Source organism: Rhopilema esculentum, chromosome 20, assembly GCF_057945365.1.
Source record: "Rhopilema esculentum isolate cy_ngs chromosome 20, ASM5794536v1, whole genome shotgun sequence".
Classification (NCBI taxonomy): Eukaryota; Metazoa; Cnidaria; class Scyphozoa; order Rhizostomeae; family Rhizostomatidae; genus Rhopilema; species Rhopilema esculentum.
Window position 1 is genome coordinate 8,761,616 of NC_142834.1, and position 24,582 is coordinate 8,786,197.

At 33.5% G+C, this 24,582-nt stretch overlaps 2 protein-coding genes and 1 long non-coding RNA gene across 5 annotated transcripts in view; 1 reads left to right on the forward strand and 2 right to left on the reverse strand.

The window, feature by feature from the left end:
- The first annotated feature begins 3,480 nt into the window (after positions 1 to 3,480).
- On the forward strand, positions 3,481 to 8,557 carry LOC135687070 (uncharacterized). The gene is made up of 5 exons (XR_016145143.1): positions 3,481 to 3,965; positions 4,406 to 4,463; positions 5,975 to 6,021; positions 6,654 to 6,700; positions 7,263 to 8,557. It is a non-coding gene; the product is annotated as an uncharacterized LOC135687070 (long non-coding RNA).
- An 873-nt stretch (positions 8,558 to 9,430) lies between these two features.
- LOC135687067 (uncharacterized) lies at positions 9,431 to 19,372 on the reverse strand. Of its 3 annotated transcripts, none has more exons than XM_089114608.1 (4): positions 18,669 to 19,372; positions 13,377 to 18,387; positions 12,133 to 13,007; positions 9,431 to 11,734 (listed from the first exon to the last, which is right to left on the reverse strand). In XM_089114608.1, the coding sequence occupies exons 1-2, from the start codon at positions 18,688 to 18,690 to the stop codon at positions 16,388 to 16,390; spliced, it is 2,022 nt and encodes a 673-aa protein (XP_088970734.1). In that variant the 5' UTR covers positions 18,691 to 19,372; the 3' UTR covers positions 9,431 to 11,734; positions 12,133 to 13,007; positions 13,377 to 16,387. The 3 variants fall into 3 exon arrangements, with proteins under 3 accessions (XP_088970734.1, XP_088970735.1, XP_065059586.2); XM_089114609.1 differs by having other exon boundaries at positions 12,133 to 12,229; positions 12,755 to 18,387; XM_065203514.2 differs by having other exon boundaries at positions 12,133 to 18,387.
- Positions 19,373 to 19,514: 142 nt separating this feature from the next.
- Positions 19,515 to 24,582, reverse strand: part of LOC135687066 (S phase cyclin A-associated protein in the endoplasmic reticulum) — a 30,664-nt gene continuing 25,596 nt past the window's right edge. The window contains exons 24-31 of the mRNA XM_065203512.2: positions 24,495 to 24,571; positions 23,996 to 24,150; positions 23,691 to 23,752; positions 23,121 to 23,208; positions 22,267 to 22,346; positions 21,235 to 21,346; positions 20,081 to 20,141; positions 19,515 to 19,800 (exon numbers count right to left, since the gene is read on the reverse strand). Coding sequence (XP_065059584.2) covers positions 19,691 to 19,800; positions 20,081 to 20,141; positions 21,235 to 21,346; positions 22,267 to 22,346; positions 23,121 to 23,208; positions 23,691 to 23,752; positions 23,996 to 24,150; positions 24,495 to 24,571 — 745 coding nt within the window. The 3' untranslated portion in view covers positions 19,515 to 19,690. The remainder of the gene's footprint in view (positions 19,801 to 20,080; positions 20,142 to 21,234; positions 21,347 to 22,266; positions 22,347 to 23,120; positions 23,209 to 23,690; positions 23,753 to 23,995; positions 24,151 to 24,494; positions 24,572 to 24,582) is intronic.

Sequence of the window (24,582 nt, forward strand, 5' to 3'; positions counted from 1 at the left end):
TAAAAGTGAGTAAAAATTGATTCTGGTCAATTTATTTTTGCTGCCTTATCAAATATTACCCTAATACAGAAATTCTGTGAATAAATTTCCATTTAGACAATTATTTTAGCAATCAAAATAGTTGTGACTTTCAAAACTCTTAAATTTTGCCCTCTCATAGTTGATGTTTAAGTTTTGGGATTTTTCGTGAAGGAAGATCAAAGTTTTATTTCATTCATGTTATAACGTATAAGAAAGATAAATTTATTTGAACTCTTCTGGATGAATTCCAAAACAGTTTTTTTTCAACAGACTAGAATACCTGAATGCTGCAAGTTGATAAAAAGTGAGATAACAGCAATGCAGTTGACATCATGGTAGGTCTTTGAAATGCTGTTTCTTTACTACATTGCTGATCATTAGGCATAAATGTGTCCCTTTCTCGTCTAACTGTCTAATTGTTTGCTTTTTTCCTTTAAGATATTGTGCTACTGCAATGCATTTTTCTTTACAATTTGCTTCTGTTTTCCCATGTCTAGTTTGTTGTAGCTTTTAATAACACACTTGATTGATTAACTGACAGTTTTCAGAGATTTTTTTAAGAACTTATTTATTTAAAGGACTTCAATGATGTATCGCTTTCAATATCAGCTAAGATTGAAGATTGGTAAGTGAATGCTCATTGACAATTTATACTTTTTTATAGACGGGTAGTAGATTAATATAGCTATGATCTGATGATTTGATATGTGGATTTTAAAACCAGAATACAGTTATGCCTGGAAACTATGCTTGCTAGATTTTTTGTGATTATCAAGGTTTTTGTCACCAGCATCATCACAAGCACAAGTTAGGAATGATTGACTTATAGGTTGCTGATTCTTCGTAAAATTGTTTAACTGATTAGGTTCATTTACGTGATTTATTGCATATCAGTATTATAAATATTCATTATTGGTTGATTGCTGCTGCTGGTTGCTGCTGGTTGCTGCTGGTTGCTGCTGGTTGCTGCTGGTTGCTGCTGGTTGCTGCTGGTTGCTGCTGGTTGCTGCTGGTTGCTGCTGGTTGCTGCTGGTTGCTGCGGGTTGCTGCGGGTTGCTGCTAGATAAAAAGGTTGAGAAATTAAACAATGAATAGAAAAAAAAATATTTCTTGTCTCGTTCTCTTGATCAATCCATATCTGTCTATCGTTAACATTTTAGCATCGCATACAAATAACTTGGTAAGTGAAATTCGTTTTGCAATTCCTGAAATTTTCCCTATTTATCTTTTTCCCTATTATCGACTTTAAGAAAATTAAAAAAAATATTGAATCAAATTTTGTGGAAAGCAAGCTTTTTATGGTTTTTGGGAGAGCAATCTCTTTAATTTTCTTAGGTCATTCAGTGATTTTTTTCCAGGTCAGTCATGCAGTTTCAATTATAACAGGATATTTTAATTCACAATTAAATGTCTAGTAAGTTGTTGGGAGAACGAAAGTTCAACAGACTTTTACTTCACCAGTTTCAAGCACATGATGCAACTTGGAACTAATAAAGGTTCCTCTGATTTGGCGTTCCGATTTGTACAGCAAGATTGGTGCAGGATTGGTGCAGGATTGGTGCAGGATTGCTGTAGGTCAAGGCAGATTTATTGCCAAATTATTTTTTTGAATGTTTTTATTTTGATAAGAAAATTTCTGTGCTATAGTTGTTTATATTTTGCCTTCTGATGTAGCATTAATCTAATAGCACTTTTATCAAATTTGCAAATGCTTTTCTGGGCTTGCTGAATTCTCTTCAAATGCTGTCTTCTTTCGCAATTTCAACCTTTTGCGAACTTTCTTCATCTTACAATATCGAAATCTCAAGAGAAAACATGGATCACAGCTCGATAATCATGAATTTGTGAGTAAATATTTTTCCTTAATATCTAATCTATCTATGTTGCCTGCAATTGAAACTGTGAAACCTGATGATATTGAATATTTTTAAGAATTTTTAGAAAAGATTAATAGAGAAATATTTTAGATAAATCCTGAAAAATTTGGTTACTAATGATTTTGCAGTTCCAAATCTACATGGCAGCGAGATACGATCCTTCAGAGCTTCGTGGTTACTGAATAATTAAATAACTTTTGCTGGTATACACTCTACATTTATTTCAAGTTATTCTTTTCTCCAGTTCATTCCAATTTAATTCAAGTTATTCTTTATTCGACATTTCAAAAATTTTCTAAACAAATTTTCCATTTCGAGAGTTTGGGCTTTTCAACTTTTTACTTTGTCTTGATTTTGTTCACAAACTAATCTGTCTTAAGTTTTTCATGCTGTAAGAAGAATACCTTTCTGGAGACCTAAAGCTCGGAAAATTGGTGAGTTTTACAAAGCTTGGTCTCAATTTGTTTCATATGTGGCACTAGTTACCAAACACTTTACCTTGAAACACCTTACCTTGAAACTGTAAAACCTTAGCTTGTTACCAAACACCTTACCTTGAAACACCTTACCTTGAAACTTATTAATTAAAGTGGTTAGTTATAAACAAGTTAACCTGATTTTTTGCCTAGTTAGCACTTCATTGGCTTGTGATTTCTACGTAACATCCCTTTCTGGAGGCAAAGTAAAGATAGTATTCTGCAAGTCAGGCTTATAGAACACTATAAAAATTCACTCAGAGCACTAAGATGATGATTGTATTGAAACTTCTTTGTATCCCTCGAAAAAGAAAATTTCTTATTGTTTTTCTTTTTATAATTTAACTGTTTAGGCTTTTATAAACTCTTTTATAATTTAACATATTTTAGCGATGAAAAGTACGAAAGGAGCCTGAATGAAATCAAAAGGTAAGTTTTATGCAGATTATTTTCATTTTAGAAGTATTTGGCATCCCATTGTACAACATTTATGTTTGCATGCCAAAAACATTTCTTGAAGCAACTTTGATCATCACTTTCTAGGTTATAGGCCGACTAAAAAATAATGTAACATGACATGCAAAATTTTCTGGTTTTCAATTTCAAGTCTTGAAGAGAACTTTAGCTATATTTCATTATAGCAATTATTTTGCAAGATAATCTTAAATCAGGGGGAAAATTAAAGCATAAAAAGAGTGTTCTGTGATGATATAGATTTTTTTACGATTTTATAGCTGGATATAGAGAACAATTTCTAATTTCCCTCACGCAATAACTGTAGTTAATAGCAACACTTTGCTGAATTTGTCTGAATATTTTAAGATTTTGGTGAGGTACTTCTCACAAAGATAATTATATAATGAATTTAATGCTTATGTTAATTTTGTATTTCGCACTTCTTAGTAATTTCTTTTTCTTTTCAGGTATGTCGTTAGTGCAAGACAGTTTTTGTAATTTTTTACAACATTTTATCCATTTGGGTTTTGAGCTCACCTTAGAGAAAACATTGTTTTAGAAAGTTATCAGATATCTTTAGTTTTAGAGTGCTAATATTTTCAAAGAATGACACACGTTTTATCTTCAAGACCAAAAATCGGTTAGTTGATTCTTATGAATTTTTTATCTTTAATAGACAGCACGTATTATTTTTTAAATTGAAAGATTATGTATTTTTCTAGTTAATGTTTAGGCAAAACTTGTTAAGCAAAATTTCTTGCCAGCAAAACAATTTCCATCTCAGAATTCCTATGAATCGATTTTTTTTCAGTCGGTATATGTGCCAGAATTAAACAATTGACTTCAAAAATCTGATCATTGCTTCGGTTAGACATATGAAACTAATGTTCATTTGTTAAAAGATGCTCATATCATAATAGTTGTCGCAAACATCGCGGTTCTTGTTTGAATATGAAAATGAAAAAGCCATAGAACGACCCAGTTTAGGTCTTTTGCAACTTTTGTGATGTGCCGTGTGTCTAGATCTTCCAAAGTTTTAAATATATTGGATCAATTTACAGGTACTGGTTGTTGCATCATGGTGCGATACCTCAAGAATGTAATTTTAAAGACAGAGCAAATTCTTGTGAACAAAGTAAGACTACATTTTGTAATGAATTTCATTGACCGTCTGAAAATGTAGTACATTCTTTGATATTTTAAGGAACCATCATCTAAATTTTACATGAAAGGATGTTAGTTTATTGTTAATGGAAAAAAGGAATACATAATCCAACGATAATTGCTTCCAAGTACCCCTTCTCTTTTAAATACTTTACTGTTGAGCACCTGCAAATTTTAAAATTGTTTTCATGAAGGAAGCTTTTCACATTTTCTGGAATATTCCTATTGGGATCTATGATTTTAGAGGAAGCTCTTAATGCAAATTAAACTATAAGTCTCTTAAAACTATTGACTAGCTTTTTTGTGCAATAACAAGAAGACTTCAGTTCAATTAACACAAAATTAATTTTCGCAATATTAACCTTTCCTTAAAGTTGATATACACCTAAAGTGATAAATTCCATTTTTCAGAATTTCACATCAAATTTCTAACAAAAAGATGTGGTTTGTAACCAAAGATTGTGATTTTGTAAGTCGATGTTACTTTTTGTCATGCATTTTTTACACATCTAATTTGTCATCGATAAAAGTTTTGATTTCATGAACTTTGGAACGGAATGAAACGTAGAGAGCTATCAGTAAAGAATAGTAATCCTACAGCTGCATAACTTAGATGTTTTTGTCACTATTTCTTCAATAGAACAAACAATTTTGAATTCAAGCATCATAACATTTTTTAATGTTTTTTCGAAAAATTTGCAATGAAAGAATTTTAGCAAACATTATGGTAGAAAATCTGCTGGTGACGTTTATGAAAAAAGTATATTTAGAAGCATTTACATGAAAATATTACAATGATGCATTGCCAGTTATCAACTTAAATTTAAAACTCAATTTATGTTTTTTTTTAAAAAAATAGGATAAATTTCGTAATTGTTGAAGTTTTTATCCTGTTAAATAATTCGTTAATATTATTAGTATTTATTATAATGAACTTTATCTAGTATCATTCTGCAGCCTGTTGAAAGGATCATTTATTATAGTCGCCAGGATATGCCTTTTTATATTTATAGCAAACAATCTAATATATAAAGCTATTATAGTCTTGGAAATAAACCCTTATATCTTTTAAATCTCTTCGATTAATGTTATTAGCTTATTTGCTATAATTATTTGTCATTAAAATGATGCAAGCATTGTCTTTTCAAAGAATCAAAAATTACATATATCAGACTTTGATATCAGTCTTAGCATCAAAACATCCGAAATTTTAGAAAAAGGTTATCTTTTTTCTCTATTTTGTTTGGACAATATCTTGCCTCAGAATCTTTTAACTTCTAAATATTTAATTATCCTTTTAGATTGTGAAAATATTGACACAGAATTTGCGTCAAGATATCATGTTATGGTGAGTTAATTTCAGATTAAATCAACTTGCATTAATTGATGAGTAGTTGTCTGTCGAAATGCTACAGGGATGTAACAGTGATAGCAGATGTCTCTATCAGTGTTATTGATTGTATCGTATCAGGAATAACATTAATGTGCTGTGCAAAAACCAACATTTAACTTGAAGTGGCTCAGTTTTTAATGCTGGATTATAATCATAATGTCATTTTAAGACCTGAATGATTTGTCAATGAAGCAATGACTTTTAAAAATTTCGCAATCTTATAAAGTATTCATAGAAAATCATTTCATATTTTGTGATTGTAAATGATTATTTAAATGTCAAATTAATTTCTAATTTTATAAACAGCTGTATTGCATCGATCAGTTAGAAGTGTGATACTTTTGGGGTTTTTTACCTGTTTGTCTTTTACACTGAATTTATTAGTTTATTTTTCTTTACAACAGAATTATTATCATCCATGAGAATTTTCTTTACATATATTAAATTACATATATTAAACTTTGATATCAGTTTTATCATCCAAACATCCGAAGTTTTAGAAAAATTTATCTTTTTTTTTATATTTTGTTTGGACAATATCTTGCCTCAAAATCTTTTAACTTCTAAACATTTAATTATCCTTTTAGATTGTGAAAATACTGACACAGAATTTGCGTCAAGATACCATGTTATGGTGAGTTAATTTCAGATTAAATCAACTTGCATTAATTGATGAGCAGTTTTCTGTCTAAATGCTACAGGGATGTAACAGTGATAGCAGATGTCTCTATCTGTATTATTGATTGTATCGTATCAGGAATAACATTAATGTGCTGTGCAAAAACCAACATTTAACTTGAAGTGGCTCAGTTTTTAATGCTGGATTATAATCATAATGTCATTTTAAGACCTGAATGATTTGTCAATGAAGCAATGACTTTTAAAAATTTCGCAATCTTATAAAGTATTCATAGAAAATCATTTCATATTTTGTGATTGTAAATGATTATTTAAATGTCAAATTAATTTCTAATTTTATAAACAGCTGTATTGCATCGATCAGTTAGAAGTGTGATACTTTTGGGGTTTTTTACCTGTTTGTCTTTTACACTGAATTCATTAGTTTATTTTTCTTTACAACAGAACTATTATCATCCATGAGAATTTTCTTTACATATATTAAATTACATATATTAAACTTTGATATCAGTTTTATCATCCAAACATCCGAAGTTTTAGAAAAATTTATCTTTTTTTTTATATTTTGTTTGGACAATATCTTGCCTCAAAATCTTTTAACTTCTAAACATTTAATTATCCTTTTAGATTGTGAAAATACTGACACAGAATTTGCGTCAAGATACCATGTTATGGTGAGTTAATTTCAGATTAAATCAACTTGCATTAGTTAATGAGCAATTTTCTGTCTAAATGCTACAGGGATGTAACAGTGATAGCAGATGTCTCTATCTGTATTATTGATTGTATCGTATCAGGAATAAAATTAATGTGCTGTGCAAAAACCAACATTTAACTTGAAGTGGCTCAGTTTTTAATGCTGGATTATAATCATAATGTCATTTTAAGACCTGAATAATTTGTCAATGAAGCAATGACTTTTAAAAATTTCGCAATCTTATAAAGTATTCATAGAAAATCATTTCATATTTTGCGATTTTTAAGGATTATTTAAATGTCAAATTAATTTCTAATTTTATAAACAGCTGTATTGCATCGATCAGTTAGAAGTGTGATACTTTTGGGGTTTTTTACCTGTTTGTCTTTTACACTGAATTTATTAGTTTATTTTTCTTTACAACAGAACTATTATCATCCATTAGAATTTTCTTTACATGTCTAGTAAACAAAATAAACTGTAAAAATATAAGGATTTTAATATAGCATTTACTAAGTTTGAAAACAACTATTTTGCAGGTGAGAACGGAACTGGCGCTCTGACTCAAAACTGACGATAATTGGAATCTAGGATTATATATACGGTGAGAATCTTTCATTTAAAAATAACTCTTTGCTATTCTAAAGGAACTAGAATAAAATGCGTATACAATAAATTTTTGCCGAAGTCTCTTGAAAAATTTTGTCGCAAATATAAAATTATGGCCATAAAACAAGTATAGCCATAAACTCAAAACAAGATTGGCAAATGCATACTTTATCATGAGAGGCAATATCAGTGAAACGGAGTTGAGTCAATACATGATACTTTAAGACAAAGTTTTCTTTAAAGAAGGGGAGTCCTCAGAGCAATTAGATTATAGCTTTTTACTAAGCAGTGAAACTTTTCAAATATAAAGACAAGACCAACGCAAGTATGCGAACAGTTGGGTTTTGTGTATCAAAAATCTCGTAAGAATTTCAAAACTTTTTAAACTTTTGCAAACAGTCTCAGTGCAAAATTAAATCATTTTGCAAAAATAGTGTTTCTCTTTCCTTCAAAATAATGTTTCCTTTACTTCCAAAAATATTAAAAACCTCCCTAGGCTAGATATTAGGTTAACAAACTATGAACCAAAAAAAAACTTGCAGTTGATCAACCTTTGCATTCGCTCTACGAAAGATTGAGGTTGAAGTTCTGGTTGAGGTTGGTTGGTTGGAGTCGATGGCTTGAGTTGTTTTGGCTTGGCTTCTGACGTTGGTTAGGGAACTGTTTAGTGAGGGTAGTTTGAGGGTTGACTGAGTCTTTGTTGTGGACTGACTGTGAAAGCAAAGGTTGAAATACTGCATATTTTGGAATGATAGTTAAAATAAGTAAAGATCAAATTCATGGTTTGCTAGGATAAAAAGCAATTATAGTTACTTCTGACTTTTAACATGTAGCTTTTAGTAGGTCCTTTGAATATTTTGAAAACAGTAAAGATGGAAAATGGATGTTTATCGAACACTGCCTTTTAGAGTTCAAGCTCAAAATGTTTGAATATAGAAGGGAAATAATTTAAGTGTTATTCAACTTGCAAAAATATCTTGAAATTTATATAGGATTCATTTATGAAGATACGGTTAAAAGACTTTTTAATGTAACTTTAAGCTTTCTGATGTTCTTGCTTTTAAAAAGTAGGGAAATTTTCAAAAAGCTGTGAAATTCCCAAGAGAGTTGTTCATTCAAAAATACACGTGAGGCACATATCATTCACTTAGAACAATGGTGTCTTAAAGGCAATAGTTCCGTAATTCTAGTGTATCACAAATCTCCCAGCAAGCTTAGAAAGTCTGTCTTTTCTTTAGTGCAAAAATTCGCGAAAATGGCCGCATGTTTAAAACATTACGATTAACAGGGGTAAGAAAGTAGAAAAGGATTTCTAGCATACGTCTAGCAGAAGGCATCTTAATATTCTAATAGATGTAGCCATAAGCATAGGAACCGGGGGTACGTACTCCCCACACTTTTTAGAAAATTAGGTTAAGTGCCCATTTGCCGTTCTTTAAGATGCCCCTTTTGCCTAAATGTACTACCCCCTCTTTTAAAATCACTCTTTCGTCTAAAGATTTAGGTGGGTAGATGTTGGCTTGCGTGGAAACCAAGGGTCCCTTGAGCATCAAAGATGCAAAGTTGCGTGGAGTTCCATGCACTTCTTTCATAACAGTTTTGCAGCAACAATGCGACCAAGATACGCTTGCTTCTCTTTGTCGCTGGATCAGCTTTAATGTAAACAAGTTTAATTTGAAAACGTTTCAAGCTGCAATCATACACGTGGATTAAAAAACTCATGTTTACGTTACAACATCATCTTGAATTATTTTTACGGTGGATTATTTACTTCGATTTGCTGGCTTTTGCATCCTTTTGCAGGTCCTCAAGTGGGAGGCGTCAAGAATATGAAGCATTGTTACATTTGAAGTCAAAGAATTGAAGATTCATGAACAATTCGTAGAGAATGGACTTGGAATCGTAGAATATTTATCGTTGATTATGATTATTAGCCAGTATTTTCTCGCACATTTGGAATAGACGAAATGAGATCCCCTCCCGTTTTAATGGCACCGTCCTATGATGCAAGATTTGTTTGATGCCAAAGATTTGCTAAGTCGTAATCTATTGCTATCCAAACCATTCAACTTCGTGGAATTGTGGATCGCTCATTAACAGATATCTCAAGCCCTCCATGATATCTCAAGACCTTTATGATATTTCAAGCCCTCAATTACAATATTACAACCCCTCCGTCGAGTTTCCCGTAGTATCTGGTAAGTTTCTTTAGATAATTTTCAATCATAAGATTGCAATTGATATTAATTTGCAAACGCTAACTACACCCCCTTATTCGTCCACGAAGCCCTTCGAAACTCCCTGGATAGATTTTAGGATATCCTCAGGCAAGAAACTTTAATAGTTTAGCAGCTTTATAGGTATAGAATTTTCCCGTCAACTTCAACCCGAATTTTGCGAGAAATATCTCTGTTGTAGTGTTGTTTAAAGTATTATTTAAAGAAACCGGGGCTTGTTCTATGAATGGATGTGGACAAGGCGCCTGTTCGCGTCTGTTTTTAGGATAGCCCTTTCGTTTCTACTTAGTTTCGTTTGTATTGTAGTTTAACTTATTGTAATTAAGCTTAGGAGACTGTTTTTAATGTTGCGTAGGGGTTTTCGCACGGTGTTTTAATCGAAGGGTCAACAAGAAGGCTTCAGTCTTTCTGCTTACTCCTTCGCTTAAAACACCATGTTTGTAGAACCCCTAACACAACATTAAACGGGTTTTCTTAGCACGGTGTTTTAATCAAAGGGTTAACAAGGGGAATTATTTTCCTTCCTGTTAACTCTTTGCTTAAAACACCATGCTAAGACAACCCCTCACGAAAACAGTCTCCGATGTACTAAGGTAGAACTTAAAATTGTACGTAGAGTAAGATCGCTTGAATGAAGAAGAGAAAATCAAACTGAACTGCTTTCTAACCCCCGTCTTTCACCGCATGCAATCGAGGCTAAAAGCCCCCCGTCATTCCAAAATCAAAACGAGGCACGGCGGCTAAAATAGGGGTATCTGATTGGCTATAAAACAATAGAAAAAACAATGGAAAAATTAAAGGCTGTGATTGGTCAAATAACAATAGAATACTATATTTTGATTGGTGGAAAAAACAATAAACCGGGGCCAAAATACTGCTCTCTGATTGGTCAATTGACAATGGTGGCCCTCGGCGGCCAAAGGCTACTGTGAAATATTAATATCTGCAGGTGACGGCCCTTGCCCGCAGCCACCAAAAGGGCTGAAATAGAGCAATTTGATTGGCCAAAAACAATGACCTGTCAATCATTCGCGGCTCTCAGCCGCCATTTGGCCAGCCTCCTGACGCGGGCAAATTTTCTGCAGAAGACAATAGAAATCCGGGGGAATTCGCTCAGAAATTCTTAGCTAATCTAACGTTGATTTCTAAAGAAGTTTGAAAAGAAGAACGGGGGGATGTCTTTTGAATTTCTATTGATAACCTCAAAGACTTCAATAGAGATACTTATTGAAATGCCGAAAGTTTCCAGGGTCCACACAAAAGAAACATGTAGGAAATACAATGTGACATTGTCATCAAGTTCATTTTTATCGAAGGCAATTTCAAAAGAAATCTAAGGTAAATACAATAGAAATTTAGAAGGTATACAATAGAATAACGGGGGGAAATTCAAAAGAATTTAAGATGAAGTACAAAAGAATACGGGGGGAAATTCAATAGAATTTCAGGGGAAATACAATAGAAAACGGGGGGAAAAACAATACAACTTAAGATGAAGTACAAAAGAATACGGGGGGAAATTCAATAGAATTTCAGGGGAAATACAATAGAAAACGGGGGGAAAAACAATACAATTTAAGATGAAATACAAAAGAATACGGGGGAGAATTCAATAGAATTTCAAGGGAAATACAAAAGAATACGGGGGAGAATTCAATAGAATTTCAAGGGAAATACAATAGAAAACGGGGGGAAAAACAATACAATTTAAGATGAAACACAAAAGAATACGGGGGGAAATTCAATAGAATTTCAGGGGAAATACAATAAAAGACGGGGGGGGGAAACAATACAATTCAAGATGAAATACAAAAGAATACGGGGGAGAATTCAATAGAATTTCAGGGGTAATACAATAGAAAACGGGGGAAGATTCTAAAGAATTACAGATATTTTAGATTAAATCCAACAGAAGCTCGGGGGGAATCTAATGGAAGCCTTCTGTATATTGTAAATCGTAGCGTTTTAGTATAATTTGGCGGATAAGTTTTGATAAAACTTGCAAATATAAAGAAAATCAATTAACAGTTAAGTCAATAAGAATTATAATCTACATGTCTTACAGTTCTTAGAATATTGAGATTGTACGACTTGCTTCGCGGTCAGTCTCGTGAGTTGTGCAGCCTTCGCTGATTTGAAAAGCGAGTTGTCAAAGTCTTCAGAAACTAGCAAAGAAAAAATCAAACAGACCTTGAGAATATTAAATATTCTATATTTTAACTTATCAATTTACATTTGTTAAAGCCCAAGTTGATGTTTACAAAGCGGGGCGCGGGGGTTCGTCTGCTAGCGGATTCCAGCGAACCGTGAGCAGAATCTTGCAATATATATTTATAATAAATCAAATGTCAATGTCCTGGAAATATCAAACGATTGAAACAGTTGTTACCAATTCAAAATTTTTGTAGGAGACGATATAGCGAAAGCACAAACTTAAATTGTAAACACGTGGCGTGTGTAGTGCTGAGGCAAAAAGCGGCTGCAGAGGGCGGAGGGATGAATATCTTTACTGCAAATTAACGAGTCTAAAGAAAACTATCGTCAAAGAAAAGTAAAACCCTACCTTTATGAACTAAATGGTCTGAATATTCCTTTAAAATTCATTCGCAAATCAAGATGTTTTCCAGGTAAAGTTGCTTGTTTTCGAAAACCACAGTCACCTGAAACAAACAAAAGTCCAAGTCATGCTGGCTGGTGTGAAGTTCTTTTGAAAAATACAAAGGCACTGTCTGATATTGAATAGCGATGGTTCTAGAAGTTCACACCACAGTACAATGGGCCAACACGTTCTAAATGGAAAACTTCAGTCAAGCCAGAATACAATAGCATTTCTAGTAAACACAACTGCAAAGCCTCTGGTAATTTGTTGGTGAAGAGGGTTGTTTTTAGTGGGTCTCCAAAACTAAAAATATCATGCGAATCCAAAATGTTCTACTAATTTTCTTGTGTAGTATTTATTTCCGGTGGCATGATGTCTTTTTGAATGTACTTCTAAAAGGCAGCCAGTATGGTGCAAGTGTTATATCTAAATTTGATTTAGATGGGGGTAGGGGGAGGGCGATAACTCCTAGAAGTATGGCATTTCATTGACTGTAAAAGACTATATGCAAAAGTGGTAAGTTACTCTTCCTCAAACGGTATGTCCTTAAAAATTTTAACAGAGGCACATCCCAGCTCCCACTCACGGTTTCCTTCCAGCAATCCTCCCACCGTGTTCTCAAAGCAAATATGCACCAAAAATGAGAACTGTTGGTCAATGTCATTTTCTTGGACAAGGCATGGGAACACGTCTTTCTGGGACAAGGACTCAGGACCTCTTCTTTACCGCATAATTTCATCTTACCTCCAACAATGAAGTTCTGGGCAATATGTACTGCTGTTGTTTTCACCTTTACTATTGCAATACCACAAAAACAACGACCATCTTTCTTCTCATTTCTGTGAAACCACATTAAAGTCAGATGACAAATATTTGTACAATGATCAGTAAAGGATAATTTTTTTTGGCAAAAATGAATCGAGAAAAAATTATATCAGAGCTGCCTAGCGATGTTGAAAATGGCAATCTATTTCTAGCGGCCTGTCGTTAGAAAAATGACAAACACTCTTTTTGAATTCTCTTTAAAAACGAGGCAATGTGAAGAGTTGGAGCGGTCTGTAAATAAAGCTAACAACTTGCAACTAGTTTTATAACTAGCTCAAAATCTAGCACATAACTGTTTTCATTCCAACATCCTCCAACAAAAGACCTTTTTAAATCAGTCACTATTTTTATTATAAATTTGGATAATGACGATTGGTCTTTACCTGACACTTCGACTGATCTGTAGATCTTTATTAAATGCATCTGAATTTTGGCAATGCTTCACTCAATCCAGAGAATTTCCCTAAGAAAACAAGAAAATAAAATCTAATTAATAATAATTAGATGCTAAAAATGATTGGTAACATAAACATCAATCGTAAAAATAATTTTTTAAATCATTTGGAAAAAAGAACTGAGGCTTTAAGAAACAGAAACAGAAACAGAAACAGAAACAGAAACAGAAACAGAACTGAGGCTTTAAGAAACAGAAACAGAAACAGAAACAGAAACAGAAACAAAACCCAAATTGAGTCCCTTTCCTTCTGATACTTACATATTAGAATCGGCGCAAAAAATGATCGAAGAAAATCGAAGAAAAACATGCAAAGTCATTACAAAGGAACATGAATAAAAATTTCCTAAAAAGAATGTACAGAAAAGCCGCTAAGATCAAACATTGGTACATAAATTTTGATTATATGTTCTCTGTATTTAAAAAAAAATGATCGTTAAACCTATATGATTAATGCAGGAAGTGTCTTGAATTTTATGATCTGCTTTTTCTCTAAAAAATGAAACAAACGATCGAACAGATCTTGTGTAGCTTTTTATGTCTGTCTTCAAAAGCAATCTTAGCCGATTGAGAAACATTTTAAGCTTAGTAAAGTAAAGATTTAGTATAGGCAAGCTTATACTATGATATAATTAGCCTATGCACGCAAGAAAAGACAACGTTAATATCTTTGAATATAAATTTAAATAGTGAATGTAAATATACAAACTTTTGAGTTCATGTTCAAACATTTATCTGTCGTAAATCAAAAGGCATAAAATGTTGCAAAAGTTTTGAAGCTTCTAAAAAGGGATGAACATGCATCATTAATTCAAGCTTTAACAAATAGAAAAAATTTTACGCTTCACAAGTCGAAACAAGAGCATGCAATCAGTAGTGATATTTCAAGGTGAGTGCAGGTTCGAGTTTTGATTATCCAACAAAGTTATAGTTACTTTTGTGATTATGAGGGCAATGATTGGTTATGTAATCTTAAACCCTCAAAAGAGACGAAGCACCAAAAGAGTTTAAACCTTAAAATTGAACTGGACAAAACTTAACTACATCAAGCTTTTATACAACGAAAAATAGTTTGGTAAAAGTCATGAGGATTATTACTTGATGATTCGAAAATATATATATATCTGACGAGAATAGGTCAACCAAAGTTCAAAGACATGGGTCTGTAAAAACGAGGGGCGATTCACTCTTGCAAATAGCGTACGAGATTTTGCCTAAAACAAAAGGATTTCCGGGGATTTTCAGATAAAACAATAGGATTTTTACAAAAGGTGTATGAGATTTTCTTGGAGTGATTTGCCCCTCGTGTGAAAATATTAAAAAGAGTGTAACTTCACATGGAAAATCCAGGGAAAGAAAGAAGCTTCAATTACCAAGCAATATGTATTTGCTATTTTCTTAATATTAATCGTGCTTTAAATAAGAATTGTGATTTGAAGAACTTCTAGGAATTATCATTGTCCAAAACTAAAATAGGATGAACTCACCAATTACAAAATAAAGACAAATTAGTATTAATCAAAATTTATATTGATCAAGAAGATAGTAAATTCATACGATAGTCTTCATTAACAGGCGCTTAATTTCCTTTGGCTATCGATATGTTTTAAGGTCCAGGTCTCAACGAAAAACATTTTTGAACAAATTAGCAAGGAAAAAATTTTAATTGTCAATATCCTTTTGGAAGCTATCTAGGACTTCCTGGTCCTTAGCCTTATTTCTTATTTATTTCTTATGTTGCTTTGGATGGGGCTCGAGGGCCCAGAACCTGTACATGTCTGCCCACAGTGGCGTGAAGCAACAGTGCTAACCACTACGTCACAGGGGCGACAAACTAGAATTAACTTGATGAACTTAGAGGCCTTGATTTTACTAACGCCTTAAAATATCGAGAAAAGGGCTGACTTCTTGCGTTATGTTCAAGGGAGGTCATTTATGGAAGAAAAGGCTTTCCACAACTGAACCGGGGCTTCTGTGCGCATATTTAAAGAATTTTGGAAAAGAGTTGATTGAAGAGTTAAAAAATCAGAAATGGAAATGTTCCCAACTAACCTAGCCTCGATCAATACCAAACGATTCCCAATATGAAAAAATAAAAAGCCACGTTGTCAAAAAGTGCTTCTACTAAATCACGCTGTCAGAGTAAATTGGATGTCTGTAAGTTATTGTTGAGAATGGGTAATGTTTGAACGAAAGAATGTTTTGAAAATCTAATGACAATTTTATAAAAATTTAATGGCAATCTAAGGTCTTTTGGATTGCTTTTAAAGGTGTCTTTTAAAAATGTTCACTGTAAGAGAAAAGCAAACGTTTGTCATTAAAAGGTGTTGAAAAAGGTTAAATTCTGTTAGAAAATTTATGAAAAAAGGGCACTTTTTTCCGAAAGGGTACTTTTTTGCAATACCGAAAGGGCACTTTTTTGCAAAATTATCAAAAATATGCACTATTTGGTTAAAAGCACAGAAATCTGAATGGCTGAAATCAACCTAACCCTGACCATAATAGAGTCACCTGCTCTATAACTGGAATATTTAAAGGAAAATTGTTTAAGAGAAAAGGGAAAGTTTTATCAAAAACATTTTTGGCGATTAAAAGTCGTTAAAAATTAACAAAAATCTTAAGGTATCCATATTTACAAGGAGTGCAACTTTTTGAGAGTTTAGAGGTAAAAGACGACAGTAAAGAATTGATTTTAGACTAACTTTCGTGGTTTTGGATCTGTATAAGATTACAAGGCTTACAATTCTTGTAAACAAATCATCACAAAAATTACTAACAGCAATCATATGTCATAGAAAATATAAATTGTATTACCAAATTTCAGAAATAAGTTTATATAAAATATGTACAGAATCTAAGTTAGCTTTGAATGCCCCTCCTTTCTTGTAAATCATAAATTCATACGATGAAGAAAACTATATCCTCGACTGGGAGGTTTTATCAATTTCTATCAAAACTACCCTTTTGAAAAGGGACTGAATCAATCAAGGTTGCTTTATGGCGAAGTCCATCCAGGGGCAACACAACAAACAACTCTGGTTCGTCATTATCCTCTAAAATCATTTCAACGACAAGAGAGTCATTGATTATCGCCTTGGCCGAGACACCTTTCACCGAAAACATCTCCTCAAGGTAGATATCGTCATCACAGGGAATCGGTGAACTCTCTTCGACTGTATTTTGAGTGGCATTGTCTGCCATATACAACCTTGCGATTACAGTATTGTCATAGCCAAAGAGTCTACCAAGTCCGTGTATATGAGTGAGGGATACATAAACTTGTGGGTTATAGCGATCGCTGAAATTGCGGACGATAGAGTACTTGACAAATGGGTCATTTTCGTTTAAAGAGTAATTCGAAACAAATGAAGACTCGAGATTATCAATTGGCACTTTGGGCTTTCCAGTAAATTTATTATCATATTTTCCTTTCTCAGTGGATACCTCTTGAATGCTGCTTTCAGCCAAAGATTGGCGAACGTTCTCTTTGTTAGCGATAGATGTCTCCATAGAATCAACATTCTTGACTGCATTTAAATCTACCCTTTTTTCACTTGTGGCAATCACTTTCGAGTTAGAAAAATCCTCCCTACATTCCTGACGAGTTTCTCTCTCTTTTAAACGTGCCTCTGTTAGTTTCCCATCCTTAGGTACATTTTCTTCCTCGTCAATTCTTTCTACAGCTAATTGAGTATGATTTCTAGGCTGCTTTTGCAGTTTCTTCCGTAATAATTCTTGATAAAACCCCGTAGCTTTTAACTGTGAAATTCTTTTCTCATCCATCCTTGAAACACTTGTCAATATAGAGTCAATTTCTTCATACTCGAGCTCGTTCAATGACTTCTCTCCTAATGCAATATCTGATTCTTCTTCGACCACACATGGTTTGTTCTGTCTAGAAGCATGGTCTATCCACCTTGTCACAATCAGTTTCTTTATATCTTTTGCAGTTTGAAAATCTTCCTCAGCTGAAAATTTAAGTTTCCGTTGCTTAGAAAGGCCGGCGTTCAACTCAACACCAGTACATTCGTTATTCTCCTTTTTAATATTAACATCCACTTCTTTCGGTCTTCCACTTTTTCTCATTGTCTTCTTCTCAATGAAAGCTGGCTGATTTTCTAAGTCCTTTGCTCTCTCATAATTGTCACAAGATATATTTTTTTCTCCTTCAAGTCTTTTAGCTTCTGTCACACCAGTTGCTTCATTCACATCAAATTGTTCGCGTTTAAATTCTCTAGAATCACACCCGGCCAAAGGATCTGCAACCAGTTGATCCTTATCTTTATTATCGCTTTTCACTGCCATTGAATTGTTAACCCAATCTTGAACTTTTGACCTTGCATTTTCTTCCATTGCAACTTCCTCATAAACATTTTGGTTTACAGCCCGTCGGTCTAATTTAGCCAAAGGCAGCGCACCATTCGAGAAAGGCAAAACTTTCTTGGGTTGTTTATTCTCTGCCTTTTCCCTCTTACTTTCAAACTCATCTTTACCAAAAGGTGTTTTGTTGGAAGGCTTTTTCAAAATCGAATGCAGTTTTGCCATTCCCTTTTTCTTCATTTGAGTTTTACAATTACTAGTTTCCATTGCGATTTGTTTAAATTCATCCTGATGTTCAAAGCCACTCAGCTCAAACAGAACGGGATTACTGCAGTTGGATATGTTTCCGTAGTGCTTCTTCACTTCATCTGCAATATCGTTCTCCTCTTGCTGCCACACAGCAGCACTCATGACAGGCTTGCTTCGACTTGGAATATCATAGCCAATTTTCCTTGCCTTAAGCTTCTTGCTCAGATCTCCTTGCGTTCTGTTATTCACCCTGGTTTGCTTCGAGCAACATTTCTTTCGATGCATAGTCAATAACACTGTTAGCAGTGCTAGTATTGCCACCGCTGATACTGCACCCAGTATTACAGGATTGGCAATGGATGGAGTTGGTTCTACGATATAAAAAGTAAAACTTATAAAGTAAAACTTAAATTCGTAGCCACACACTTTGCACCTAATGCGATTGCAGCATATCAATTGCAGTTGCACATTTAGATATTTGCGAAAAATGAGTAAGGCTTTCGTGCTATTTTCGTGTCCATATAGGAAACTCAAAAATTAAAGATGATAACTCGAATTAAACTTTTTTCGATAAGGAAACTCCTCAAGCGTAATCATTCAAGCAAAAAATAATATCAACTAGTATATATATATATAAATGCTATAGACTTACCATGATTTTTCAAACTGCCCATAATTAACAGGAAAATACCAAATTTTCATTGAAATAGCGGATAATATTGAACAATGTTTTGAAATTCTCGAAAAGAATACAGCAAGTACGATCAAATAACGCGTGGATGTTCCGCTACTTTGCTGGTCCTCCTTTTGACATGGCAGGTGGGATGACCCCACCTCGCGCGAACAGGTAGCGATGCACGTCTCACGAATACCATTGCTTAACAAACAAATGCCCGATGCTTGTGTTGCAGAAGCACTTGTCACTTTGGAGCGAAATAAATTACAAATATCGCAAGAACAAACAGTCTGGAAAAGCGGTTTGCAATATAAGTATAAGTCGGTTTACTGGTCGCACCTTGAAAATGAGTATGAAGTCAGAACTGCTGCTTTTCAAGCTAAAGCTGCGATACCAAACGAGAAATAATGGATACATTTTACTGTATACACCGTTACCTACTTTTGGTTAAAATTCTACACAATAATACACTTTTCAATACAGCAACATGCGACACAGGCCTGGGGAAATAACAAGGTGATAGGCAGACTAAACACAGCGTTGTACTTATTAGCATATTAGCGAAGTGTTTTACTTGCATGTGAGCAAATATAAAATAAATAATTTTTCACTTAGATTCACCGAGCAACGAATGCTGATTTTGTAAGGCAAATGCCAAGGGAACTGAATTGCCAAGAAAATCAATGCTAGCTTCCTGACTTTAGCCTTCAAATAAACGCAATTGGCATCTTTGCTGTCTTTCGATCCAATCAAGCATCCGATTGAAATTGTTGATTTTTCGACGAAAAATCCCAGGTATAACACAGGTATTGACAAAACTGATTCATTTCCAGTAAAATAGGATATATCTTTAAAATATATAATATATCATACTAAAGCACACAGGCATCAGCAAACAAATATGGTAAGTTCTAACAATAAATAGGACTGTTCCCATAACTAATTTTTACTGTCTTTCTTTGTATTTACATAATTTACAGCAAACGGTTTACATTCATTCACGATATAACAGTTTCACCTGGTGGCTTGCTGAAAAATTTCGCTGCTTCTTCGTATTTTAGTCGTGGGAAACGATAATGTAGAGCTGCTCTTGAAAACAGACCTTCTCCTGTTGACAAGAAAGAAAATAATAGAGGACTTGCGAATACGAAACTCATGGAGTTTATGCTTCAGGGTAATAACAGGATGATTCGCCTGTCGTAAAATTAGCCTGTAATTAGAGTAAACATTTCTGTGAAGCTTATTTCGTCTAAAACAAAGATATCCCTGAATTCCCCAAGATTTTAAGGACGTAGCACAAAATCAAAAAAAGTAACAATACAATTTTTGTGCACAATGCAGAGATATACAACGTACATGAAAAGGAAAGTTTGAGACGAAAAAGTTACCTGACAAAGGCGACAACACTTTTATGGCATCAGCATCCTTTGGGACGTTCTTTATATTGTCCTGAAATGTTTATTTATCTATGTATCAATTTTTCACTAAAGTTATTTACAATGAACAAAATATTTTAAACTAAATACAACAGAATCTATTTAGTTACAATGTTTAAAAATACAAGCTAAAAAACTCCAAATTATAGTCGCAGGGAAAGCACTGAAAAGTTGATTAGGCCTTTTTTCAAAATAGCATTCTGTTCTTTTTGGGAAGCCAGTTTATAGGTCTGAATATATGCAGTGCTATTATATAATGAAACTTTTGAAAATGTAAATATATAATAATTTGCCCACATATGTCCATGTAGTGTATAACATTTGGATTATGAATTGAAGGATTAATTTCTTTAGTTATTTACTTGTTCATTTAGACTAGCTGTTTGCATTTATGTAAAGCCAAAAAATGAATCGAATTTAATTAAGGTACCAAAATAACTAACAAAGAAGGGGAATAAGTAGGTTCAGGGTGAAGATGAATACCGCAGGGGAGTAATAAAATGAATCTGTGGGAGAGCTTGTGATTTTTGCATTCGAAATGTAATAAGCCATAAGCTGACAGTTGGGGCATTAATCTATCAGTTCTAATATTCTCCAAAATGGAAATGCATTAATATGTAAAAAAATTGATTTTTCTTTTAGTGCTTAAGGTTTCTATTACAGCCTGAATTTTTCATTACCTTTGTCACTAAAAGTGAGAGTAATACGACAGGACAGTGACAAGCAAAATAAAAAGCTGCCCAGTTTACGTTCATGTTTCCAATGCCCTAATATCTTTTTTAGGAAATTATTTAGAAACTCATGGCTAATTTTATGTCAGTTTCCTTTTTAAGAGCCATTGATAAATGAAAAAGATGTCAGCTTAGATAAATATTAGTAGAGAGTTGGTTAAATTATGAAAAGCTATCCCTGCAATTTATTATGAACAAAAAGAGATATTACGAACATAAATGAATATCTATTAACTTACTATTCCTAATGAGATATTCCTATAATATCAAGAAATGAATCAAAGTCTAAAGCAGTACAAACAGCCACCTTTAATAGTTCAATTTCTTACTATCTGGAGCACCGTGGATATCAAATCTAAATAATGGAAACCTCACCTCAATAAAAGCTGACAACAAAGTACAGCTAATCTCTTGTTCAATGGTAATTCGGTTTTCTTGCGATTCAAAACAGCATGCTATTAAAGTTGGCAGTAAGATTGTCTGTAGCCTGAGAGGGGAAAAGCGTGGTTTATTATATAAAGTCAATTATATAATAGACACTTCAAAGAGAAAGATTCTATGTCCATATCTATTACTATTAATGAATATCAATAACATAAACAGTAGTTCGCTGATTTTGCAAATTGTTTATTCTTTGATTGTCTTTTTCAAAACGTGACAGCTATCAACCAATTTTTTTCAGAATTTTTTTCAGAATTTTAGATTTTCAGTTTGCTCTTTTATAATAGTTATCACTTCAATATTTCGTTTTTTATTAATTCTTCAAACCTTGCTTTTAATTGCACTACAAAACTCTGATCAAGGAAGAGGAAAACTCCATCAAAAACCCATCACTATCACAAAAGGGCAGTAATGACGAAAACAAATAAAAAAATAGTTTTGAAAAGAAGTGAGATTAGAAAAACTCAATTCGTGATCAAATACTAACTTTCAAAGACAGTCGATTAATTTGTGCACAATAACATGCAAAGCTTTGGAAATGCGCTGGGTATTTTATTTTCATAAAATGATTCGCAATGCGAGAAAATAAAGTCAGTTGTACTTAGCTTGGCAAATCTTAGGGCAATAAGCAGAAAAAATTTGGTTTTTAAACGATTTGCTGAGTGCCTAGCTCAAAAAAGCAAAAACTCTTTTGTGAAAGTTGAAGATAAAAGATCGTTTGTTTTGTAAGCACCGTTTGAATATATGATCCAATCTGTTCGGGAAGCAAAAAGAGTGACTTCGACGTCTGAGTACAACTGGCTTTCTTTGGAAATCAGGATAACACTGCGAAATTCGGTTGTCGTTTTCCCATTACGGATATGGAGTACATGAAAACGAGGGCAGATGTGACGTTATGATATCATTAAAAAACATCATGTCCTCACATCACAATCAGGGTTTAAAAATTGAAAGAATAAAACTTACTTTGGGTCACTAAAGTAGGAAAACGGAAGCAGACAAAGCTGTTGGAGTATAGTTGGAGCGCGTCCAGTTTGAATAAAGCCCTGAAAACAAGGTATCCGATTTAAAATTCAGTGATACAAAAAAAAAAATAAAAATAAAATTCAGTTATACCAATAAGAATATTGATAAAAATCTACTGTGTTTTGACAAATTTGAGAACGTAAGCATATTAAGTTTCAAGGCAAAAAATGTAAGTAGTTTACAGCAGGAATCTGACGAAATAATGAAACATTTCAACCAGCATCAAGATTTTTCATTTTAAAATGAAGCGTGAGCGTTTAGCTAACGCAATATAAATTCCCTGTACACTATTTTCTGATACAAAACTCAACGTTTGACTGCTAAGCTTAATCTATGGAATGGGTTATACACAACTTACAACAAGTAGCTTACTGTAGAGCCAAAAACAAAGTCATTAATTTGATAAAGTTCCTGTAGGTGAAGGTTTTTTCGATAAAACAAGATAGGCAGATAGAATCTCTTCTGATAATATCAAATCAAATCATTATTTTCTGAGCTCTTTTTCTCATTTGTTCCGAAAAATGTCTTGCCACTGCTGAGCACAGGCAAACAAGTTCGTTACTTGGAAATCAGATGCGTCAAGATTCTTTGAAACGCAGAGAGATAAGGGTTGTCGTGAAAAAAGATAATGCTTGAAACAAAGTTTTAGGCTGTGTAAATAAAAAAACCAGGTTAAGACAAGGCCACAACTCAAATAACGAGGCACGAATGATCAGATTATAATACCGCCACATGAAAGTTCTATTTCTGATCTGGCATTGATTGCTTGTTTAGGCATAAATTTATCGGAATACCTGGTTTTCTTTGTTCAGGACAGTAAAGTTCCCAACAGCTATAACCAACTCAGCAAGGAGATCATCCGAGCTCTGCGTGGAGCAATACCTAAAAAAGGAAAATCAGGGTGTTGGCAGGACTATAAATAGTTTGAAGATACGTCCAGAATTGTGGCTGAACAGCGATAATTAAGCCACAAAGAAATAAAAAATTTTAATTTTGGTATTTCAAGCAGATAACTATCCCCTTGGAATCATGAATCATAGAGAAAATGCACAAAAACCAACTAGCGACATAATAACAGCACACCTGATTGCAGAAAAAATGTATTCATTCAAATAACTAAAGCAAACTGACCAACGCTTTTTGACATTATTGATAAAATGCTGAAGTATATTAAAACTCAATATCCACGCCTTGACAGGAAGGTTCAAAGTTGTAAATCCGAGTTTCAAGCTAAATGAGATCCTGTTCTACACATGAAAGCGTGCACAGCTCTGTCTAAATGACATCCAGCGATATTCACAAGACCGGTTTACAGGTATCTTCAGAATCGTCAAAGTGTAAATAATAAAGAGAGCTTCAACTACCTCAGAATATAGTTGGCCACTGATCTGAATTGTAGACAGTTCCCTTCAGAGCCAAGAATGTCCTGAAATCCAACAAAGTCAAGACATAATATCCACGAAAAGCGATAAATTATTGTATAAAATAAAACGAATTTCTGCAAATTAAAAAAAGCCTGACAACTCCGGTTAAGAGGAATCTTTATCTTTGCCACAAATTCATAAAAAAGGGGATGCTTCTCAAAGATAAAAAACTAAAGATCAACTCCTCAAATGCAAAAAAATCAACCAGGAAGCAAGTTGAGTATCAGACTGGTGGGATACTTTACTTGAAGTAGTTTAACGTCCACAAACGCAACCAGATTGATCAGTCGGAGAACTGCTGTTAAAATTGCCACGGTGACGTCAGACAGGGGAAATGGACTGGGAGACACTCTTGCTGATCCACTGCTATGAAGGAGCGCGTACATCAAAGACAGAAGACCTGTGATAAAAAAAAACGTTTAATCAGCTTTGGACTTAATTGCTAAATTAACATAAATAGATTCAATTAAGATGATCAAATTGCAAACTCAAACGATATAACAGGCTGGCTACATGTACAGTTATTCTGCTCTGGCAAGTTGCAGCTTACTGCAGACGTAATTCCACTCCTGCTTGTAAAGAGACTACGAGATGCTGCATTTGTGAAAATAAATGAGATCTGAAGCAGGAAAGGATGGTAATATGTTCACGGCAGTTTGTTTACTTCCTTACTGATGATCTACTTAACACAGGATAGGTTGGCAATTAGAAAGATCATTTTTGATACTGACAAAAAGGACTCACCAAGAAGATGGGTGCTTTTGAAAAACTGAAGAAGGCCTGTAGCATCGCTCTTCTTTCCACTGAAAATTCCATCAAGCCTAAAATTCGA

Bases quoted from the DNA above. Each gene is read 5' to 3' on its own strand.
- LOC135687067 (XM_089114608.1), bottom strand. From the start codon at position 18,690: ATGGGCAGTTTGAAAAATCATG. The intron at 18,388-18,668 runs GTAAGTCTATAG...TTTATATCGTAG, and splicing joins GGGCAGTTTGAAAAATCATG to AACCAACTCCATCCATTGCC.